The 23,896-nt window shown below is 47.2% G+C and overlaps 1 protein-coding gene across 5 annotated transcripts in view; it reads left to right on the top strand.

Annotated features, from left to right (window-relative positions):
• The window catches only part of FAM168A (family with sequence similarity 168 member A), a 148,773-nt gene that overhangs the window by 105,135 nt on the left and 19,742 nt on the right, over positions 1–23,896 (top strand). For all 5 annotated transcript variants that reach the window (XM_060273943.1, XM_060273942.1, XM_060273941.1 and 2 more), the window contains exon 4: positions 14,858–14,938. In XM_060273943.1, coding sequence (XP_060129926.1) covers positions 14,858–14,938 — 81 coding nt within the window. The remainder of the gene's footprint in view (positions 1–14,857; positions 14,939–23,896) is intronic.

Raw genomic sequence — 23,896 nt, 5'->3', positions numbered from 1 at the left:
ATTAGTCCTCTTCAGCATAAGCTCTTCAGTTGCCCTTTACTGTACAACGATCGTTTCTACAGATCTGGTCTTTTGTTGCTGTTGCTGTTGCTGTTGCTGTTGTTGTTGTTGTTTAGTCGTGTCCGACTCTTTGTGACCCCATGGACCAGAGCACGCCAGGCACTCCTGTCTTCCACTGCCTCCCGCAGTTTGGTCAGACTCATGTTGGTAGCTTCGAGAACACTGTCCAACCATCTCGTCCTCTGTCGTCCCCTTCTCCTTGTGCCCTCCATCTTTCCCAACATCAGGGTCTTTTCCAGGGAGTCTTCTCTTCTCATGAGGTGGCCAAAGTACTGGAGCCTCAGCTTCAGGATCTGTCCTTCCAGCGAGCACTCAGGGCTCATTTCCTTCAGAATGGCAAATGCTCTCCAAAGTTTCAGGAAGAGGTTTCTCCCAGCTTTACTATGTGAGTGCCTTTAACCTCAGCACCCATGGGTACACATGCACCCTCGGGGGCCTTCCCTGGCACTCACATGGTCCTCCCTCCCACCAGTGAAATTGGTCTTGAAATACTGTAAGCATCCTGTGGCCAGTATAATAGGTTGTGTTGTGTGCTTGGTTGCAGGGTGTGTTTTGTGCCAATAACAGTTTGCAGGGGTGTCCACAGACCCCAAAAGCTTAGTGACCCTTGCTTTAACTGGAGAGGTTTTGTGAACAGTAACTCTGAAATTGAGATATGCACTCAGAACTGCATGCATTTAAAGTTAAGTTAGTAACGTTATTATAATAACACTGCTTATTCTCTTGTTTTTACATTCCCCCTCTGGAAATTTCCTTTCACATTATCATCATGTTGTGGCTGTTTTCGTTGTACTTTTGCACCAGAGTCCCAAACTTGCCATCAGCAGCCATATAGTACACATAAAGGGTGGCTTCCGGGTTCAGCGCCAGCGTCGATCGGCGGGGCTTTGTCTCGTCTCCGAGACGGCCCGTCTCTGCTAGGAGTGGGGAGGGCAGCGAGAGCGACGCTGCGCCCCTTAGAACCTCGGGAAGGGCGTCCCGAGGGCAATTTGCTCGGCACAGACCCAATCCGGACTCCCCAACTCTTCGGCTAGCTCTAATAAGAGCTCCGGAGCGAGGAGGGTAGAAGTCGCGGGGGCCATTTTGAGCGGCAACGTTATTCTAGCAGGGAGAAGCTTCAAGCCGAAGGCGAAGAGCGCTGGATTCTTCCGAAAATAAAACGATTGGAAAAGACTGTAAGTAACCTCATGATTTGGATTATTATAAAACAATTTGGATCTGGGAGAGAGGGGAGAAAAGAGGAAGCCACCCCCCCCCACGGCAACAAAAGAGACAGTAAATAGAAACCCGAAGCCATAAACAGAAGATTTACAATTCAAAGGATCCCTCAAAGGCATCAAAGAGAATCTCCCCTTTGATGCAGGGTGAAAAGGGGAGAGAGACTGCGGTTTATGACTGCCCTGCAATAAGAGGCACAGCCTAAGAAAAAAACCTTTCCACTCGGGAGCCGGCAGCCCAGACAACCCAGTGAGTTGTCAGGTTTTATAAGTCAAATTTTACTTCACTTTGTATTTCTGGACTTTGTGGAATTTCTTTTTTGGCTTAAGTGTTTGTGAAATGTGAGTTCGAACTTTATTGTCAATAAGACTTGAAGAATGCAGCCAGCTTGTTAAAATGGAGTCGAAAAATAAACTGTGATCATATTCCACCCCACGTGACAAGTTTTGACCTTGGCAGGACTGAAATATGTCAACAAAAAAGTGTTCCCCTGAGTTCCAGCGGTCTGTTTTGACCTTAATGTGGGAAACAAGAATAGAGTTATGTCAAGAGGAGACACGACGGCAAGAGTTACAGGAAAAATTCCAGGAGGTGATGGCGGAATATGATTTTTTAGGAGATGAAGCTTTTGACGCTGAAAAAGATGAATGTGAGAATGACAATGATGGGGAAGGAAAAGAAGAAGATGAGGATTGTGATGATTCAACACAAAATGAAGCACACCACGAAAAAAATGATGACTTTACTCTACAAAAAGTTGGATGGAGTGCCCTGCTTTTGAGGGGGGCACGATTGGTATCATTGGAACTCCAGAACGCCCACAGGGAAGAAGGAAAAAATATGCAGAGAAGAGAAGAAATTCAGGGGTCCTGTATGGTGGCCTGGATGACAAAAGACTGTAAACAGGGGGTGGGGTGAAGGGAAAGTGATGTTGTGATTAAGGATGGATTAACAGGTTTATAACTGGTCTGCTGATTTTGGAATTTGCTGGATTGGGGGGGGAAGCCGGCAATCGGGGATGTAAGGTTAAATTGAGAATAGTTATAGTTTTAAAAGTGAATGGATTTTGGAAAATGTGAAAATATGGAGGCTTATAGAGGGAGAAAAAACAAAAAATTAGGCACGGGAAGAGAAAATGGGAGTTTGATTTCTCAGTGATTTGAATATTAGATGAAAATGTTAACAATTGATTTATAAGTTGTATAAGATGCAAAGGTGTATTTTTATAAAGTAAGAAACTGTTGCAGATGATAAAAAAGGGATGAAAACCGGGGAAGGGGGGGGGAGGGGAAGCCCACAAAATATGGTTTTACAACTATGAATGCAAGAAAAATTTTTTGTTTTGTATTGTTTTTTCTTTTTTCTTTTTTCGCCCTTTCTTTTTTTCCCCCCTTTTTTCCTATTTCTATTTTTCTCTTTTTTTTTTTTTTTTTGGTATGACAATAGATGGTTGGATGGATGTCCTCCTGCGTACTGCCCTGGTTTGCTGGAGCTCCCTGGTGGCAGGGGGGGGGGCTTTGGGGCCAGGGGAGGGGGGGGAGGACAGAAACCCAAGCATAAAATGGACCATCTCTGACTGTTCACATACATGGGATACTTCTGTGGCAGGGGAGGACCCATGTGGGTGGGTAGGAAGGAGGTGGAAAAGGGGTTTAAGTATGTACCTTATTTTTTTTGCTTTTTTGTATTTTGTAAAATTAATAAAAAGTATGTTCATATAGTACACATAAAGGTAAAGGTAAAGGACCCCTGACAGTTAAGTCCAGTCGCAAATGACTCTGGGGTTGTGGTGCTCATCTCGCTTTACAGGCCGAGGGAGCCGGCGTTTGTCCGCAGACAGTTTTTCCCGGTCATGTGGCCAGCATGAAAACTTAGTTGGTCTTTAAGGTGCTACTGAAGGAATTTTTTTATTTTGCTTCGACTCAGACCAACACGGCTACCTACCTGTAACTAGAATCATGGATTTACTGTTGTTTATTTGTGAGAAAAACTGTATTATGGATGGCCAAATCATCCTACTTGTAATTCTTATTAAAGTGGCATTTGTACCCAAGTGGGCTGCTTTAGGCTGGAATCTTGGGCCATGTTAAGCTATAAAGCATGGGTAGGCAAACTAAGGCCTGGCGGCCGAATCCAGCTCAATCGCCTTCTCAATCCGGCCCGTGGATGGTCCGGGAATCAGCGTGTTCTTACATGAGTAGAATGTGTCCTTTTATTTGAAATGCATCTCTGTGCATTCCTATGTGAGGCATAGGAATTCGTTCATTATGCCCCCCCCCCCCAAATTTTTTATAGTCCAGCCCTCCACAAGGTCTGAGGGACAGTGGACCGGCCCCCTGCTGAAAACGTTTGCTGACCCCTGGAAAGGATTAACTGCTGAAAACAGGAGACTGGAGAGAGAAAAGAATCTGGGAGTCTGTGTTGATCTGCAGCAGGAGGGCAGGTGCCAATATCAGACTGAAGAGAAGCTCAGTACAGCAGTCTTTGTGCCTGCAACAACTGTGAGGAATCCTTGTGTACTCAAGGGTGCTCTTCAGCCAAAGGCATGCTCATGGCGGATAGTTCACTCCTTATTGTCAAAGCAGATAGTTTCCATGGCTTCAAATGAGTACCTATGCATGCATGCCTAGCATCAAGGCAGCTAAGTCCCAGGTCTGCTCTCTGTGGAGCAGTAGCAGCGACAGGGGGCCATGCCCCCCCCCCCGGCTATGTATCTTCCCGCGTCAGGCTGCAGCTGGAGACTACACCTTCATGGAAGCAGCCTCTGCTCTTCCCGCTTCAGTCCGCTCTTGGTTCTGGGACACAGTTGTGCAGGAGAGGGTGAGGAAGCATCCAGCCCTTCACTTGCCTGGTCGGCCTCTTCCTCCTCTTCCTCCAGCTGTGAAGCTTCCCCTGCCTTTGACTCTTGCCTCCTGGCTGGTACAGGTGCCCACAAATCACTGCCCCCCCTCTCCAGTCAGACTCCAGCCCCCCCCCCCAGTGTGCACTAGTCAGCATCCTGCAAGTCCCTGGCACTTTATATAACGCAGCAGAGTGGGGAGATCTAAGGTCACAGGATGGGGCCAACTGCGGCCATCTAGGGCTCTGTGTCTGGACTCTCACCAGCCCTGCATTGCACCCTGTCTGTTTGCCAGCCTGTGTCAATTTTGCAGGTGTTTCTCCCCATCCTGCTTTTAAATCACAGATTTAAAAGAAGTATTTAAGTATGCATATTTATCGCAATGTAACACATTCCTAAATGTAGAGCTGCCATACGCCCAGGTTTTCCCGGACACATCTGGGAATTGGGCTGCAAAATGGCATCTGGGTTGGGTTTTTTTGCTGAATCGACAAAATGTCCGGAAAATTCCAGATGTATGGCAAGTAGGGTGATTTTTCTATGTTAAAAAAAATTTCCCCCAAAGCCCGAAAACTTAAAACTTAGTTTTTAAAGACTTGTAGATGAGGAAAGATTATTGTGCCATTTTTTAAAAATAAAACATGTTTAGGCTATACACGGGCTATTACAAGATGCGGAGGTATGTTTTTAAAAATCTGTATACCATTTTTATCCTTTAGTAGCCATTGACCTTTCATCTGGATTTTCTTTTTAGTGGTTGCGTGTTCCCATTGTCTGCCTGGCTGTATAACAGAAACACCAGCATACAGCAAGGTTCAATCCCTTGACATCTCCAGTTATGGCTGGGAGAGACCCCTGCCTGAAACCATGGAGAGCTGTTGCCGCTCACTGTTGAAAATACAGGGCTATATGGACAATTGGTTTGACTCGGTGTAAGACATCTTCCTGTGTTCCTATGCAATGTATAACTACCGGGAATGGTTGTAACATCTGCTTTGCATTCAGTAGGTCCCAGGCTAGGGCTGGGCGATATATCACATATCATGATGTGTGTGTGTGTGCTATGCAAAAATCACAATGCAGGAAAAACTGTGAAGCCAGCCAGTGCCCCCAAAACTATTATAAGGAAAATACTGCTCCTTTTCCCTTATGGGGTATCCAAGAGCCCGTATAGAGTCCTTAAGTAGGTCCCCTGTCAGAAGGAGAAAATAACAGAGGCCAACCAGAGAATATTGAGAAGCAAAGCATCTAGTAAGCCTGATCTTTATTAAGGTAACTGTTGCAATAGGGGGCTCACAGGCAGGAAGCAGGAGGGACCCAGAACAATAGTTTGGAAGCCCTTATATAGACTTTTGAAATTTATGAACATATGATTTATATATGTGTGACCTTAGAATTCCTGTTACAGGTAGGTAGCCGTGTTGGTCTGACATAGTCGAAACAAAATTTAAAAAATTCCTTCCAGTAGCACCTTAGAGACCAACTAAGTTTGTCATTGGTATGAGCTTTCGTGTGCATGCACACTTCTTCAGATAATTCCTTAGAATTCCTGTAACAATTCCTTTGTGACTAAATGTTTGTTTTAATTAAAACTTTAAAATGAACAAATGCTAAACTAACAGTCATCTACGTATGTTGGTATTTTAATACTTGCGACTTCTGTTATTTTGAGCGAGGGCTTCCTACTATTCCAGCCCATGATATTAGACTTTACTTTTACTGTACTGGATTCTTCTGCAGACACAGCTGTGTAGCTTTGCCAGTCGAGATACTGTGAATTCCCCAGTTCCCTGAAGCATCATTTTGATTCTGGCCCAGGGACCCAGGAGAGAAGCATTAAGCCTTTTTAACACTCTAAAACTGGTTTTGCTAATATTCCATGCACGCTCCATCTGCTTTTGCCTTTGTCGAAAGCTAATGGATTTGAGAGCAATTTGCTCTGCTGGTATTAGTCCAGAACCATCCAAAATAACATATGGACCGTCTGAAGTTAATTAGGGTGCAGAAATTAAGCACCTAAAGGTGAAAAGTGATGTGGTCTTTTAAACCTTCCTCTATGAGGATATGACCACACTGCTCTTGATGCACAGAGATGTTGTTTTATAATTGCAGAATTTGTCCACAGTTGTTTTGAGGAATATGCATGCTTCCCCTGCCAGAGTGACAACAACTTGCGACTTCAGGGAGTGTGTGCTGGCTCCCACAGCCTGCCCGTATGGCATGCTGCAATGCTAAATAGCAGTTGCCTGACATTTTCAGTGGAACAGGCTGTTATATTACAATTGAGTTTCTTCTTCTGAAGAAGAGGCATTGCAGACTACCAATGTGTTGTCTGTATTTCATTTGTGGCGAGGATGGGGTCTGAATTCCAGGGCTCTACATTTTGACAGGCCTAACTTCTCTTCTTTCCCCTTCCCGTACTGGAGGGTTGCTGTGAACCAGGATGGAATTAGACACGAGAGCAGTCAGAGCAGGGAACCCACTCGCAGTATGAAACCAGCTTTTGCAGAATGTGTTAACACGTACCAAGTGCTGTACCAGCAGGTCACTACTGGTTTTCCCAGTAGTGATGTATGGAAGTGAGAGCTGGACCATAAAGAAGGCTGATCGCCGAAGAATTGATGCTTTTGAATTATGGTGCTGGAGGAGACTCTTGAGAGTCCCATGGACTGCTAGAAGATCAAACCTAACCATTCTTAAGGAAATCAGCCCTGAGTGCTCCCTGGAAGGACAGATCGTGAAGCTGAGGCTCCAATACTTTGGCCACCTCATGAGAAGAGAAGACTCCCTGGAAAAGACCCTGATGTTGGGAAAGATGGAGGGCACAAGGAGAAGGGGATGACAGAGGACGAGATGGTTGGACAGTGTTCTTGAAGCTACCAGCATGAGTTTGACCAAACTGCGGGAGGCAGTGCAAGACAGGAGTGCCTGGCGTGCGATGGTCCATGGGGTTACGAAGAGTCGGACACGACTAAACGACTAAACAACAACAACCAGCAGGTTACTTCCCCATGCTAAGGAGATAGATGTCGTTCCTTAGACTTGCCCAATATCCTCTGCTTCAGGAGGCCTGTGCTCACACACAATCTTTGATTCCCTCCTAAGGCTAAGCTGGAAGCAGGTTTTGCTACTGTATTGGCCCAAATATAAGCTACACTTCCCTGCCCCCCCAAATTCCGATGGTGAAAAGTTAAAGTGTGGCTTATATTCGCGACCTTATGCCACCAGCAAAGCAGCATGGCTTGCCCCTCGCCGAGAGCAGCCTGGGAGCATGAGGCAATGGCGCGCAGCCCACCCACCACTCCCAAGCCTCTCCTACGCCAGCTGAGAAGGGGGAAGGCCGACAGCAAAGTGATGTGGCTCTACCCCCCCCCGAAAGCAGTGTGGGGCAATGACGCCCGTCCCGTCCGCAGCTCCCAAGCCTTCCCCAAGCCGCCAAATTTTAAATGTGTGGCTTATTTGTGGGTGCGGCTTATATGCGGATGCCTGATGATCGTCTTCCAAAGCAACTACTCTATTCCGAACTTAAAAATTGAAAGCGTAATGCTGGTGCTCAACAAAAGAGGTTTAAAGACTCTCTCAAGGCAAATATTTTAAAATGTAGTATAAACACTGACAACTGGGAAACGCTGGCCTGCGAGCGTTCCAGTTGGAGAACACCCTTTACCAAAGGTGTCGTGGGCTTTGAAGACACTCGAACTCAGGACACAAGGGAGAAACGTACTAGAGGAAGGCACATTTGGCAAATCCACACCATGTTCAACTCCTGCCTGGAAACCCATGTCCCCACTGTGGAAGGACGTGTGGGTCCAGAATTGGTCTCCACAGTCAGTTACGGACTCATTGTTAAAACCATGTTTATGGAAGACAATCTTACTCAGCTACGAGGGATCGCCAAAGAAGAAGAAGAATATATTTGGGCCAATATGTCATTTGTGGTTAGAAGAGAAGGCAGTTAGTGCTAACCAGGTTCATGTTGGTGTGCCATAGGGAAACTGCTCTGAAGATGGCTTCCATCCCCAATGCTGACTTTCAGGGTTGGCAGGGGACCACTGTTACAACTGCACTGGAGTGTGAGTAGTAAAGTAGACCCCTGACTGTACAGGCATAGTTTCCACTGACAGAGAAAATGAAATGAAAAAAGAGGGAAATGGTGTGGATCAAAGCTGTGCAGGTCATCAACGTACAATCTCAGCAGCGCTGTCTGATGGTCCGTTTCCTTGCAGGCTCTGACTGATGGGAGTTCTTGGGCTGATTAGAATCAAAATGGGTTCAGGGGAGGAAGGGGAAGACTTAATGTGCTCATTATCTGCCTAGGCTTCAGAAACGCTGTATTCTTGGCCTCTCACTTTACACTTCCTTCAAAAGGATGGAGGTTTTTTTGCACACTTCCTTTCATGTTGAGCGAATCAACATAGATTTAACAGGTAGATGAAAGAGATAAACAAATATTGTTTATAGCAGCCTTAAATTCTGGCTTGAAAGAGAATTCTGTCTTCAAAGGCTGACTCAATTAATGGGCAATCTTTCTGGATTCGGAGGTCTTGCCATTCACAGGGCTGTAGGGGAGCCAGCTGTGTGTGTGCATAGAGACAGAGGTTTAAATGTCTATATAGATCAGGCATCCCCAGCCCTCCAGATGTTTTGGACTACAATTCCCATCATCCCTGACCACTGGTCCTGTTAGCTAGGAATCATGGGAGTTGTAGGCCAAAACATCTGGAGGGCCGCAGTTTGGGGATGCCTGATATAGATGATAGAATCATAGAATTGTGAAGTTGGAAGGTACCCCCAAGGGTCATCTAGTCCAACCTCCTGCAATGCAGGAATCTCAGCTATACACAGCTATAGCATCCATGAAGGAGAGTCCACCACCTTCCAAGGGAGACCGTCCCACTGTTGAATGCCTCTTGCTGCCAGAAAGTTCTTCCTGGTGTTTAGTCAGAATCTCTGTTCTTGTAACTTGAAGCCATGGGTTTGAGTCCTACCTCCCAGAGCAAGAGAAAGCAAGCTTGCTTCATCTTCCACGGGACAGCCCTTTCGGGGAAACTAGTATTGCGGTTCCATCCAACTGGGTGAGCTGCTTCTGGTCCTGAGCTACAGGGAATGTTTGGGGAAACCCCAGTGCAGAAGAGCAAGAGGGACTCAACCTTCAGCAGGAGAAATTCCAGATAACCATAGAACACAGCAAGGGTTGCAAATGGGAAGAGGCCCTATCACATCTGCCAGTGGTGAGTGTTCATCTTCCCTCCAGTGAGCTCTCCTTTGCTTCAGTTGAAAGCTCTGCTTGTATTCTGAGCTCCTTTTGCATGAAAAGCCACGCTTTTATTGAATACTAGCTGGCCATGCCACGCATTGCTGTGGCATTGTTTGTTAAATGGTGGGTCAGAGTCCCCCTTCAGATTCCTCAGACCGTCAGAGTCCCCCCCTGTGTTATGTTTAGATAGGGGGATACCTGTGTCTCCCCACACTCTGTAGCGACCCATCCCAGGGAAGGTCTTAGTTATCCCTGTCACCTATTGACAGACCCCCCCCATCCCAATCAGGGAAGGACTTGCCTATCTGTGTCCTCCATTTTGACCCCCGAAACCCATTGAGGGTTGAGGGTAATACCGATTGAGGGTAATATGGAGGGGGTGGGGTGGGGGTTTGGAGGGGTGGTCGGGGAGGCGGCCTGGTCCCTGGGGGTCGTAGGATCGGCGGTGGAGGGTCCTGGGAGACGTCGGGATCGGCGGGGGCGGAACCCGTGGGGGTGTGTGTGGAGTGGGCTTGTTCGGGGTGGGAGGAGGTAGTGGGAGGCAGCGGAATCGGCGGGGGCGCGATCCGTGGTGTGTGTGTGTGTGTGTGTGTGTGTGGAGTGGACTTGGTGGGGAGGGGATCGCTAGTATGTGATTTCCGGGGGGGGGGGGGAGGCGCAGGACTCTGGGGAGCGGCCTGGTCTCGGATGTGCGATCTCCGAGGGGGGCTTGGTTCCCTGAGGAGCGGCTTGGTCTCGGCGCAGTTTGCTCTCTGTTGGAGGCGTGGTCTCCGGGGCGTGAGGGATTGTGGGAGTATGTTTGTCTGTTGTTCGTTGAATGTCCACTGGAGGGCGCAAATTTTTTGACCACAAATCCAGGTTTTTACCTGTGAAAGGTGTGTCAGCTGGTCAGTGTAAGTGCATGATTACCTGCTCACATGTGACTCTGAGGTTGTGGCCAAATTTCAGGACGATCGGGTAAGTGCTTGTGGGAGAAAAGTGGGGAATAACACATATGCACCTTCACCATTTTTATATACATAGATACACCACGCTAAATGTTCGCAAAGCGTCCTGCACTTCAGGCCTACTGTATTTGCCTATTTTGTTTAGAGCTGCAGTTATCAATCCATTCTTTTATAAAAAGTTTGTTACCTTGATTCCTTATTTTTCTTTGAAGTTTTGCCATTTCTGCATATCCCATAAGCTTTTGTATTCATTCTTCTTTTGCTGGGACTTCTCCTTTTTTCCATTTCCTAACACTATCTACTCTGACTGGCAGCAGTTCCCCAAGGTCTTGGGCTGAGAGAGGCCTTTCACATCACCTGCTACCTACTCTTTTTATTAAAACAAATAAATGCTGGCGCTGATGAGGTCTGAACGTGAGCAAGGCATGTTCTCTCTCTCGCTTCACATCATTGTGCTGTGGAGTAGATTTTGTTGGACTTGAACAAGAGACCCAGGTTCAAGCACCTGAGCTCATGAAGTTGTCTGCTGCGCTGTGCCGTGGGTCGGTCAGTTTCCTTTCTGACATAGATCTAGAAGCAATAATGCGTGACCGTCCCTGGGAATCGAAAAGCAAGACGAATGCAGGGGAAGAAGAATTGATTTCATGGCAGCATGGCTGCCTTTTCGCTTACCTATTTCTACCAAAGTAATTACACCCGATTCGCTACGTGTGATAGCATCTCTGGGTACCGTCTCCGCTTTTGTTTTGCTCCACATGTTGTAGTTGCTTGCATGCGACCCTGCCAGTTGTAAAGGGCCTGTCTGTGTATCTCCTGCGTCTTTCATCTGAAGCACACTAGCAAGTGCTAGCTGGTCAGCAGCAGCTCACACTGCTGTAATGTGATGGAGGTGGTTGTTATTATTTAACTTATTACCTGCCTTTCACCCGAAGATCCTGGGGTGGTTGACAACAATTAAAACCACCCAATTCAACACAGTTTAAATCAGAGGTTGGCAAACTAAGGCCCGTGGGCCATATGCGGCCCGCTGGGCTCGTTAATCCGGCCCACGAACCTTGCAGACCCTGCCGCCTGCTCGGTCAGTCCCCCGTGGTAAACCGGGGCGGAGCCTGTCTTCCGTGACACGGCTTCTGGTTGGCTGCAGGAAGCTCTTGCAGAAGCCGCGGACGCCTTTGGGCGGGCGGCGACGCCTCCACTCCACTTCCACTTCCTCCTGCTCAGCTCTTCCCGCTCGGCTGCTTCCTCCCGTTCGGCCGCCTCAGTGGGAAGGAAGGGGCAGCACCCAGAGGCAGCCAAGCGGGAGGAAGTGGACGAGCAGGAAGAGCCCTTGTGGGAGGAAGCAGCAGTGGCACGGAGGCTGCCTCCGCCACCCAGGCCAACAGTGTGGGCTCTGCACCCTGCTGATACAGAGTATGGTGACACCGCTGAACAGAGGCGGTGGTGGGGGGATCCTTTCGGGAGGGGGGGGTGCTTTTGGGAGAGAGTGGGTCTGGCCCACCACAAGGTCTGAGGGACAGGGGACCTGAAAAAGTTTGCTGACCCCTGTTTTAAATCAACTAACATTCACCAAAATAGGGTGCGTCCTAAAAAAAGAAGTGTATTAGGTATCAAGGCCAGGTAGAGAGTGTTCCTGAAACCTTTCTTTGGAAGGAGTCCTGGGCAGCAGACAACAAGCAATGAAAATATTAAAAGGAAAAAGAAAACTTTAATGCATCTTTAAAAAGCAATCCCAATACTGAATGCAGAGTGGGGAAGATCTCTGCTATGAGGCTTGCTGAGAGTGAAAGCTCTTCAGCTGGCACTGAAAAGACAACAGAGATGACACCTGTCTAATATTCAAGGGGAGGAGATATTAGGTGCCATGACACTAAAGACCTAATTCCCACATTGTTTGGAGCGGACCTCTGTTGTTTGCTGGAGGCCCTCACTTGCAGAGCACAGTGATCTACTGGGTGTATAAGAGGTGAGCTGTTCTTCCATGGTCCCAAGCAGTCTAGGGCAGGCGTCCCCAAACTTCGGCCCTCCAGATGTTTTGGACTACAATTCCCATCATCCCTGACCACTGGTCCTCTTAGCTAGGGATCAGGGAAGTTGTAGGCCAAAACATCTGGAGGGCCACAGTTTGGGGATGCCTGGTCTAGGGCTTTGGCTGTTCCAGCTGCAGCTCTCCTGTGGATTCAGCTCACGGCCGTTTCAGCTGTGCCGCTCCCCCCCCCCCTGGGCAGTTGTCACCCAGCCCTATCAAGGGTGGCAAACCAGGTCCTAAGGCCCTGCGCAACTGAGCTTCACTTTCAATGGGGCGGGCCTTGGGACGTTGCGGTGGCGTCAGGGAAGGAACCCTCGGAGGACAAGCTCTCACGCCACTGCGGTAACATCTAAAGGGCACTTTTGTTATGAAATGCTTAGAGGCAAGGAAGATGGATGTGATGTGTAGTAAAAAGACAGCAGTGAATTAGTCATCGTGGCAGTGCCTTTGCCTTTCCTTTAAAGAAGAGAAGCAGCAAAAAGAACCGCCCCCCCCCCCCAGATCCACAGTCGAGAGCTTCGCATGAGAAGCCAAGTGTGGATTTCTTCCTTTGACTTGGCTGTGTCCTCATTAGAATTCTGTGTGCCGTTGCTGGTTCTATAAATAACACTCAAAGAGACGTTTGATTGCCAGAATCCTGTGCACCCCACAGCCTCCTCAATGGCATGGGCTTTACATACTATTAGCGAATCCTTGGCATCGCCGGCATTAACTGCAACCATTTTTAATTAACCTGATTTAGTAGCAGAATTGCAATGCTGATGAAAATGAGAGGTTGGAACAAATACTTATTTATTCCAGCACAGTGGTAATGACTGTTGAAATAGATGGTTCTAATTAACTTCAAGGAGGAGGCTTCATAAATTTATAAAGGGGAGGGGGAAAAAAACCCAGGCATGTCCCATAGCTACTCAGATGCCCATGCAGTTGGGTAGAAGAGGGGCACTTCCTGCAAGCACTTCTGAGGGGCGGGTGATTGCTTTCCTAGTTGTCCAGTGGCTACATTTTAATAGGTCTTGGGGTTTGTCTACTCACCTGAAAAGTGCATTGGTTATCGGTCAAGAAAAACTGCTGGCGGACTGGGCACTTTGAAGAGCATCGCCTGTCCCTCTACAATATGCCCCTTTTGCTGCTTCCACCTTTCAGGGGAGCAGAACCAGGAGAGCCACACTAGTTCAGCATTGGGACTGAAAACATCTGGCTCAGGGGTCAGCAAACGTTTTCAGCAGGGGGCCGGTCCACTGTCCTTCAGACCTTGTGGGGGGCCAGACTATATTGGGGGGGGGATAATGAACGAATTCTTATGCCCAACAAATAACCCAGAGATGCATTTTAAATAAAAGGACACATTCTACTTGTGTAAAAACACGCCGATTCCCAGACTGTTCGCGGCCGGATTTAGAAGGTGATTGGGCCGGATCCGGCCCCCGGGCCTTAGTTTGCCTACCCATGATCTGGCTGCTAAGGATAAGTGGTGATGGGGGGATGTTCTGGCAGCAGGGAGAAGAGTTCATTGTAACTTCTTCTTCTTCTTCTTCTTCTTCTTCTTCTTCTTCTTCTTCTTCTTCTTCTTCTTCTTCTTCTTCTTCTTCTTCTTCTTCTTCTTCTTCTTCTTCTTCTTCTTCTCCTCCTCCTCCTCCTCCTCCTCCTCCTCCTCCTCCTCCTCCTCCTCCTCCTCCTCCTCCTCTCTCTCTCTCTCTCTCTCTCTCTCTCTCTCTCTCTCTCTCTCTCTCTCTCTCTCTCTCTCTCTCTCTCTCTCTCTCTCTCTCTCTCTCTCCCCCCCCCCCCAACCCTCCAACATCCTTTGCCTTTGAGGGCTTTAGCAGCAGTTATGGCTGGAATATTTAGTAAACTGGGGAAGGGACCCTGAAGAACAACCCCCCCCCCAAGCATGGTTGAATACTATCAGCATCACTTGGGTTTCTGGATTCCTTCGGGCCAAAAAATTATATGTAAAGTGTATTATTGCTGTTTTCCTGTATCTATTGATGTTTCTTAAATCACAGGAGTGAGGGGTGGGGTGTTTTTTTTTTGGAGGGGGGAATCATAATGAGGACCATTGTGTGTGTCTGTTGGTGAGGGGGTTAGGAAAAATGGGGTAGTTAATACTTTCCCCCTCTGCTCAGTCCTAATGAAAATCCCCTTTTCACAGCTGCTATTTCTCCCTAGGAGAAAAATTCACCATTCTGATTTTGTTATCATGAACCGCTTGTGAGAACTATGAGGGTTGAAAAGATGTATACAGGTATAATGAAATAAATAAAAAATCCTCATTTTTTGCACACGGAGTATTTTAGAAACCAGGGGCAATTGTCAGGTAAGGGGCTATTTGTATGTCTTTATGTTTAATTGCCTTTTGGAGAAAGCAAGGAGGTGGTGCAGAATCTGAGTGCCTGGCTGGTTCTCCTGCTGACCTTTTATTGCTTTTAATCGCTGCATTCTCTCTCACTTTGCACAGATATTTGCTGTTTGACTTTCCCCCAGCTAAAGTACCTCATCTCTCTTCTCAGGTTATCCTGCTGGATATCCCACGGCTGCCCCCACCTACAACCCAAATATGTATCCGACCACCAGCCCTGGCTATGCCCCAGGTAAACAAAGCTTTCTATTTTTCTGTTAGCCACATTTGACGGTATGTACTTCCGTGTTTGTAAGCCACATGTTGTGGCTCTTGTGTCTGTGTGTTTTTCATCAGATCTTTCATTCAGCACCATTTACAGACCTGCCATTATCAACATGTCTTTTTTTACAAAATGGAACATTTAGCAGGCCGCTATGAAGTCTGTTGCCAGGTGCTTTCTCAGTAAGAACTGCATGCACTATGCAGGTTGACCAAGTATACATGCCAATGCTGCCTTGTTTCTTCAATTGCTGGTCGATTGTATTCTGAAAATGGGAAGCAGAAATGTACAAAAGATAGACACAGTGGTGCCTCGCTAGACGAAATTAATTCGTTCCACGGGTCAATTTGTGTAACGAATTTTTCGTCTAGCGAGTCCCAGTTTCCCATAGGAATGCATTGAAACTTAATCAATGCGTTCCTATAGGCTCTGGGGGACTGGCAGCGGCATGCAACGGGGCTTCGGAGAAGGTCTCCGAAGCCCCGTCCGATGTCGGCTGTGTACAAGGCAGCGGGGGGAGAAGCTCTCTTCTCCCAGCCACCACCTTGCCTGCCTCCCCCAACACGGAGCGCAACTTCGGAGGTCTCCAAAGTTGCGCTCCGTGCCAGCTGTGCGCGGCGGGGGCAGGGGAAGACCTCCCGCCGCCGCCTCTCGCCAGCCTCCGCGGACACGGAACGCAACTTCGGAGGTCTCTGAAGTTGCGCTCTGTGTCTGTGGTGCAGGGCGAGAGGCGCGGGCGGGTCCCGCCGCCGCCTCTCGCCTGCCTCCGCCGACACGGAACGCAACTTCGGACACCTCCGAAGTTGCGTTCTGTGTCGGGGGAGGCAGGCGAGAGGCGGCGGCGGGAGGTCCGCTGCCAGTCCCCCAGAGCCTATAGGAACGCATTGAGCCTATAGGAACGCATTGAGCCAAGGGGAAGACAGGCAGGGGCAGCCGCACCACTGCGTTTTGGCTCCGCCCCCCCCTGGCAAAGGAAGATTAGCTGTCAGCTTCCCACGCTGACAGCTGATCTTCCTTTGCCGCTTTCTATGGCCGCGCTTCGTAAGACGAAGCGGCGGCCATAGAAAATTTTGTCATCTTACGAATGCCTCGCGCAAAGCAAAACTCTTTCGTCTAGAGTTTTTCGTTGTGCGAGGCATTCGTAAAGCGAGGCACCACTGTAGATAGATAATCTTTATTGTCATTGTCCCATACAGAACAACGATATTGCAGTTGAGAAGTGCCATAATTTGGTGGTGGTTCAGTGTAGACAGCCAGATAGACCAATGGTTTGGGTCAGTACAAGGCAGCTTCCTTAGTTCCATGATCTAGCTTCCATTGAAGCAGGATGTGGGGGGTCTACCCCCCAAAAAAGGAGTTTAAGAAAGGGTAAAGATTGGGAACCACCGACACTAAGCTTTAAATTACAGAGCTCCGGAAATATGTTGTTGCCTGCATTATTCTTGCACATTCCATCATTCCTACAACCTTACTGATAAGTCAGGTGAACTGAATTACTCAAAATGTATTCTGATTTGAAGCTATATACAGTAACATTTTTTTTTAAAAAAAAATACTTCATTTGGCCCATTTGCGTATGAGAACTTTCTAAAAGGTGAGCGCCTTTCCTCCTGCAAAGGTGCGTTTTAAAAGGGAGATCGAGATTTTCAGGGAAATCACCTAATCTCACCTTCTGGGATTCTGAAACATTTAAATCTCTTTACATTTTCTTCTTTATTATATGGGGTTTTTGTTTCCTATATTTCTGTGCTTGCTGGAAAGAGATGCAAAGCAATTCATACAATATTGATCAAACAAACTTAACATGAGCCTGACTGTCAGGAAATCTTGTTCTAACCCTTTAGCCCAGGGGCCCAAAATGTGTGTGTCAGGAACTTTGCAGGCAGAAGGAATGTTTGATAAAATTGCTTATATTTTAATAAAAGATGGGTAAAGAATCCTTCCACCTCCAGCAGCTCCCTTAATTAAAACCTAATAATGTATCTGTTCCTCACTAGGTTTCTTGCTTTCTGTGGAGGGTTTTTTTGGGGTGGGGGTGGGGGTGGTATCTGCTTTGCGATTTCCATATAAGTGAAGTTGTACATTTAATTTCCACAGGGGCCAGTTCCTCCTAGATCCATTTCGATTAATAACACAGCAGATGATAATGCAGGTCACCCATTATATCAGCTCCCACCCAGAAGAGATGTTTGCTAAACTCCAACCACAAAATTGGCTGCGATTAGCTTGAGATTTCCTTCTCCATTGCACGTGCTCCCCCCTATTTGATACTGCATCAAGATGCTTGCTTTGAAGGGATGCACTGAGACCTTTGGCTTGTTGCTGCCTTTCTTCAGGCAAGGCCACCATAGTAAGCGCAGGGCACAAGCCAAGTAGTCTCCATCCCTGACATAATAATAATAATTATTATTATTATTATTATTATTATTATTATTTATTTATTTATACCCCATCCATCTGGCTGGGTTCCCCCACATCTTCCAGGAACCTCCTTGTTTGCTTCCTGCATTTCTGATACAGTCTTCAGTCTGCAAACCATGCTGGTATTCCCCCCCCCCACCCATGCTGGTATTTTTTTTTCCCTACCAGCGTTGTAAGATTTTTCTTTTGAGGCAGGCACTTGGGGCCAGAATTAAGCTTTTAATTGGGGGGTGAGGATTTGTGACATGTTGTGCTTAGCGTGGTGTTTATATATTTGTATTGCACCCTAAGCCCTAAGGAAGGAATATACCCAAAGTTGAAATAAATTGGCTTATTTGAACTTCTGTCAAGGGCTGTTAGGGCTTGGGGAGGAACATGCTTGTCTAGAGTTAACTCATTAAAAATACCTTTGCCTGGTCCTCGTTTGACTCCTGGTGAGCAGTTCCATCTGTGATTGATGTGGAGCTTCCACAATTGAATGTGATTTACCTGAAATCGGTGCTTTACTAGAATCTCGAAGGCCCCTTGATGCTTCTTTAGAGGCATTCATTAACTTTATTTATTAATTTGTTGCCTTTATATCCCACCTTTTCTCCAAGGAGTTCAAGGTGGCAGACATGGTCCTGCCCCCTCACTTAATCCCCTCAACAACCTGTCACGGCTAAAAATTGGCTGCTGTTTCTTTAATGCTAAAAGAACTAAGTCAGCATGAGTCAGCGGCCTACAATGACTCATGCAACTTTTCACTTAATTGTACCTGTATATATAGTAAAATAAAAAAATTCCTTCAGTAGCACCTTAAAGACCAACTAAGTTTTTATTTTGGTATGAGCTTTCGTGTGCATGCACACTTCTTCAGATACACTGAAATAGGAGTCCCCAGGCGCTTATGTAGAGAAGGGGTGGGGAGGGGAGGGGGTATCACTCAGAAGGGTGGTGGAAGTGGGTGATTGACTGACTGATAGCTGTTGATGACCGAAAACGACTGCAAATGGTTTTGCATGAAAAAGCAAGGGTTGAGACAATGAGATGGCTGAAGATCGCTTGATCATGTATAATGAGATAAGAATCCAGTGTCTCTGTTCAAACCAGGTCCCTCCATGGTTTTGAGCTTGGTGATAAGTTGTAATTCAGCAACTTCTCTTTCCAGTCTATTTCTGAAATTCTTTTGTAGTAAGACAGCTACTTTGAGATCTTGTATAGAATGTCCTGGGAGATTGAAGTGTTCTCCTACTGGTTTTTCTGTCTTCTGGTTCCTGATGTCAGATTTATGTCCATTTATCCTTTGGCGTAGGGTTTGGCCTGTTTGTCCAATATAGAGAGCTGAAGGGCACTGTTGGCATTTGATGGCATACACAATGTTAGAAGATGAGCAATTAAATAGTCCTGAGATGGTATGTTGGATGTTGTTGGGGCCAGTAATGGTGTTGTCCGGGTGTATGTGGCAGCAAAGTTGGCATCTGGGTTTATTGCAGGCTCTGGTACCAGTGTCCATGTTAAGTCTGGTGGTTGTATTATTGTGGGTGAGAAGTTGTTTAAGATTGGGTGGCTGTCTGTAGGCAATGAAAGGTCTTCCTCCCAGAGCTTGAGAAAGGGAGCTGTCATTGTCCAGGAGAGGCTGTAGATCTCTGATGATGCGTTGTACTGTTTTAACTTGGGAGCTGTATGTGATGACTAGTGGTGTTCTGTTATTTTCTTTTTTGGGTCTGTCTTGCAGCAGGTTCTCTCTAGGTATCAGTCTGGCTCTGTTGATCTGTTGTTTAACTTCATCAGGTGGATATTTTAGTTCTAAAAAGGTTTGCTGTAGATCTCTTAGGTGAAATTCTCTGTCTGTAGAGTTGGAACAGATGCGGTTGTAACGTAGGGCCTGGCTGTATACGATGGATTGTTTGGTATGTTTGGGATGGTAGCTAGAAGCATGTAGATATGTTTGTCGGTCAGTTGGTTTTCTGTATAAGGTGGTGTCTATACGTCCATCCTGTATTTTTATAGTAGTGTCCAAAAAATGAATTTCTTGCATAGATTGGTTCATTGTTAGGTTGATGGTGGAGTGAAAGTCATTGAATGTCTGGTGGAGGGTTTCCAGGGTCTGCTGTCCATGTGTCCAGATAATAAAAATATCGTCAATGTATCGCAGGTACAAGAGAGGTTTGAGTGGGTAGGAGTTTAGGAAACGTTGTTCTAAACCTGCCATGAAGATGTTGGCATACTGTGGGGCCATGCGGGTGCCCATGGCTGTGCCGCTGATCTGGAGGAACAGGTCATCACCAAATTTGAAGTGGTTGTGGGTAAGGACAAAGTGGCAGAGTTTGGTAGCAAAGTCCACTGTGGTTTTATCTGAAATGGTGTTCCTTATGGCTTGTAAACCATCATTGTGTGGGATGTTGGTATATAGAGATTCCACATCCATAGTGGCTAGTATAGTATTGTTAGGAAGATTGTTAAAAAAAAGCTGGTTGCGTTTGATGTGTTGGTCGTGGTTGGAGAAGTTTTTGTTTTTGCAATAAAAGCAGCATTCTGCAAAGTACTCTTTTTCAAGGACTCTTTGTGCCAACTAGGGTCCGAGGATCAGGCAAAGAAGGCAAAGGAGGTCAGAACATTTGTTTTTTCCAAACCACCGACACATCCCTGTTAGGTAGGATAGACTGAGAGGAAGCGACTGGCCCAAGGTCATCCAGCAAGCTTCATGGCCAAGTGGCAATTTGAACCCTGGTCTCTCCCAGCTCCAAATCTGACACTCTAACCACTACGCCACAATGACTCTGAATTTACCCATAAAGGTAAAGGTAAAGGACCCTGACCATTAGGTTCAGTCGCAAATGACTCTGGGGTTGCCCGCTCATCTCGTTCTATAGGCCAAGTTTTTCCAGGTCATGTGGCCAGCATGACTAAGCCGCTTCTGGCGAACCAGAGCAGCACATGGAAATGCCGTTTACCTTCCCGCCAGAGCGATACCTATTACTTTACTACTTGCACTTTGACATGCTTTCGAACTGCTAGGTTGGCAGGAGCAGGGACCGAACAACAGGAGCTAACCCTGTCGTGGGGATTTGAACCGCCGACCTTCTGATCAGCAAGCCCAAGAGGCTCAGTGGTTTAGACCACAACGCCACCCGCGTCCCTTCCTGTTCCACCAGTATTTCTTGCTAAAACTGGGCTGCCAGTTGTCTTGTGGCTATTCATCTCCACCTTCCAAACCAGCCATCAGCTCAACTGCTGTGATGTCCTGGAATGTTATTTCTTACAGCTAAGAGGAAATTATTAGCAAGTTATGAGAAACGAGGGCAGTGGAAGAGCAGTTTGTCCGGAGAAAACCTTCACTTGGGGTTTAGGGGGATGACGTTGCAGGTTTTGGACAGATAAAGGAGCTTTGAATATGGGGGGGGGAACTATAATGAGGTGGGGGAAAATGATTTGAGTGTGGGTGGCTGAATTTCATATATTGATTTTTAACTAGCCAGCCAAAATCTTTGACTGCAGGTCTCTAGTGGTGTATATCTCTATTTCATTCTCCTTGCTATGTATAAACAAAGGCAGTTGCCTTACACAGGACTATTTAAAGAAAGCCATGCATGAAATAACTTCTTCCCCAACTGTTCTACATTTCAGACTTTTTGCTCTATTGAATTTCAGCTAAGTAGCATTTTATTGGTGTCTCAAGCTTGTTCAGTTTTGGCAAGCAAGTCACTTGAAGGTCAGGCAGGACTTTATTTCCTTGAAGGAACTGTTGTGATGTTGAGATAAAGGTAAAGGGACCCCTGACCATTAGGTCCAGTCGTGACCGACTCTGGGGTTGCGCGCTCATCTCGCATTATTGGCCAAGGGAGCCGGCGTATAGCTTCCAGGTCATGTGGCCAGCATGACAAAGCCGCTTCTGGCAAACCAGAACAGCACATGGAAACGCCGTTTACCTTCCCGCTATAGCGGTTCCTATTTATCTACTTGCATTTTGATGTGCTCTCGAACTGCTAGGTTGGCAGGAGCTGGGACCAAGCAACGGGAGCTCACCCCGTCACAGGGATTCAAACCACCAACCTTCTGATCAGCAAGCCCTAGGCTCAGTGGTTTAGCCCACAGCGCCACCTGGGTCCCACATGATGTTGAGATACTCAACGCCTTTGCAAGAGATCTAGCTGCCATTTTGCCAGCCTGGCCCCTGTCTTCTGCTGCGTTGGGAATACTGCGATTGGGGAACTCACTCCAGAGTCTAGAGTTGCGAATGGATGGGTGGAGGCATCAGAAATGAGTTGGTGGGCTAGGCATAGCAGTGAATCAGGATTTTTGGGGTGGGGTGGGGTGGGGAGGGAAGCAAAAGAGAAGGGCTGTTGGATGGGAGATGTTACAAGGCTCTGATGTGTGTGGCTTCAAGCAGTCTTCCCCCACTTTGACAGCCTCCAATTGCCGCCAGCCCCAGCCAGCCCGGCCAGCACTCAGGGATGATGGGAGTTGTAGTCCAAAAGAACCTGGAGCAGGGCACCAGGTTGAGGAAGGTTGACCAAGAGCAGGGATGGGTAACCTGCGGCCCACCAGGTGTTCATTTATTAGTTAAATTTATACACCGCCCTTCATCCAAATATCTCAGGGCAGTTCACAGAATAAAATACGAAATAAAAATGTTGTTGGACTACAATTCCCACCATCCCTAGCCACTCTGATAGGAGCTGGAAACTGACAGCGTCCGGAGGGCCACAGGTCCCATCATCCCTGGCTAAGGGGACAAAGGAGTTGGCCAGAGAGGAGGAACTGTTTAAAAGTAAAGGGACCCCTGACCATTAGGTCCAGTCGTGACTGACTCTGGGGTTGCAGCGCTCATCTCATGTTATTGGTCGAGGGAGCCAGTGTACAGCTTCCAGGTCATGTGGCCAGCATGACAATGCCACTTCTGGTGAACCAGACGGAAATGCCATTTACCTTCCCGCTGTACCTTACCTTACCTTACCTATTTATCTACTTGCACTTTGACATGCTTTCAAACTGCTAGGTTGGCAGGAGCTGGGACCGAGCAACGGGAGCTCACCCTGTTGTGGGTATTCGAACCGCCGACCTTCTGATCGGCAAGCCCTAGGCTCTGTGGTTTAACCCACAGCGTCACTGTTTAGGAGGGAATAATTTTTCCCTAGCCACTCTGGGCTGCTCCCAACAGACTATTAAAACATGATGAAACATCAAACGTTGAAAACTTCCCCAAACAGGGCTACCTTCAGATGTCTTTTAAAAATAGGATAGCTGCTTATTTCTTTGACATCTGGTGGGAGGGCGTTCCACAGGGCGGGTGCCACCACCGAGAAGGCCCTCTGTCTAGTTTCCTGTAACCCCACTTCTCGCAATGAGGGAACCGCTAGAAGGACCTCAGCGCTGGACCTCAGTGTCCGGGCAGAACGATGGGGGTGGAGACGCTCCTTCAGGTATACTGGGCCGATGCCATTTAGGGCTTTGAAGGTCAGAACCAACGCTTTGAATTGTGCTCGGAAACGTACTGGGAGCCAATGCAGATCTCTCAGGACCGGTGTTATATGGTCCCAGCGGCCGCTCCCAGTCAACCCAGATCTGTTAATGCGGCCCATTCTATCAAAAGGGGCTGTTTTCTTCTGCATGTCTGAATGTGCAGTCATACTAGCAGTTGACTGCTGGAAAGTCCTAGGAATTCAGACAAATGAAACTCTCTGCCACTTTCTGCTATGCTATACTCTGCGGCTGCATTTTCTGTACTCTTAGTGTTTCCCTTCCCTGCTTGATGTGAACTATTACCTTCCCCTAAAAGAAGCACCTTCTCTGGGCCTTCTCTCTGGTGGCCCCTCCCCATTTGTGAAATACCCTCCCTGGAGAGCCTATGAGACTCACTTTAATGACAGAGTGCCAGGTTGAAACATTTTTTTAAAAAAAATCTGCCGAGCATTTGATGGATGATTTGTTTTGTTACTACAGTGTGGTGGAGTCTCCTTCTTTGGAGGTCTTTAAGCAGAGGCTTGACAGCCATATGTCAAGAATGCTTTGATGGTGTTTCCTGCTTGGCAGGGGGTTGGACTGGATGGCCCTTGTGGTCTCTTCCAACTCTATGATTCTATACTCATCTGCTCAGTTTTAATGTAGGATTTAACCGGTGGGGGAGAATTTTATTTTTGATGTTTCATTCATTTTTATTCTTTGCAAGCCATGCTGAAGTCTTAAAAAAACCAACAACACAAAACTGGAAGGCAGGACATAAATTTTAAGTAGAATGAAATGCGATGAATTCATATTTCTGATGACTGCTGTTCACAAAGGGCAGCTTCACACATGCACGTTTGTTGCACGACAGGAGCTGCAAAAGCAAGTGATAACTTCCATTTGCGAATGGGCAGTCCCAGTAGATACACATAGGAGACACATAGGATTTACACGTCGCCTCAGATACCATCCTTTCCAGCAGGCTCAGCTGAGCAGCCAGTCATGAAATGATGGGCATGCAAACTGCATGATCAAACCACAGTCCTGAAGCAAAAGCTCCTTGTGTTTTTCAGTGTGTGG

The sequence above is a fragment of the Zootoca vivipara genome, chromosome 4 (assembly GCF_963506605.1).
Source record: "Zootoca vivipara chromosome 4, rZooViv1.1, whole genome shotgun sequence".
In the NCBI taxonomy this organism is placed as follows: Eukaryota; Metazoa; Chordata; class Lepidosauria; order Squamata; family Lacertidae; genus Zootoca; species Zootoca vivipara.
The sequence above is the reverse complement of the archived record's forward strand: the minus strand, read 5'-3'. Positions and strand labels throughout refer to the sequence as shown.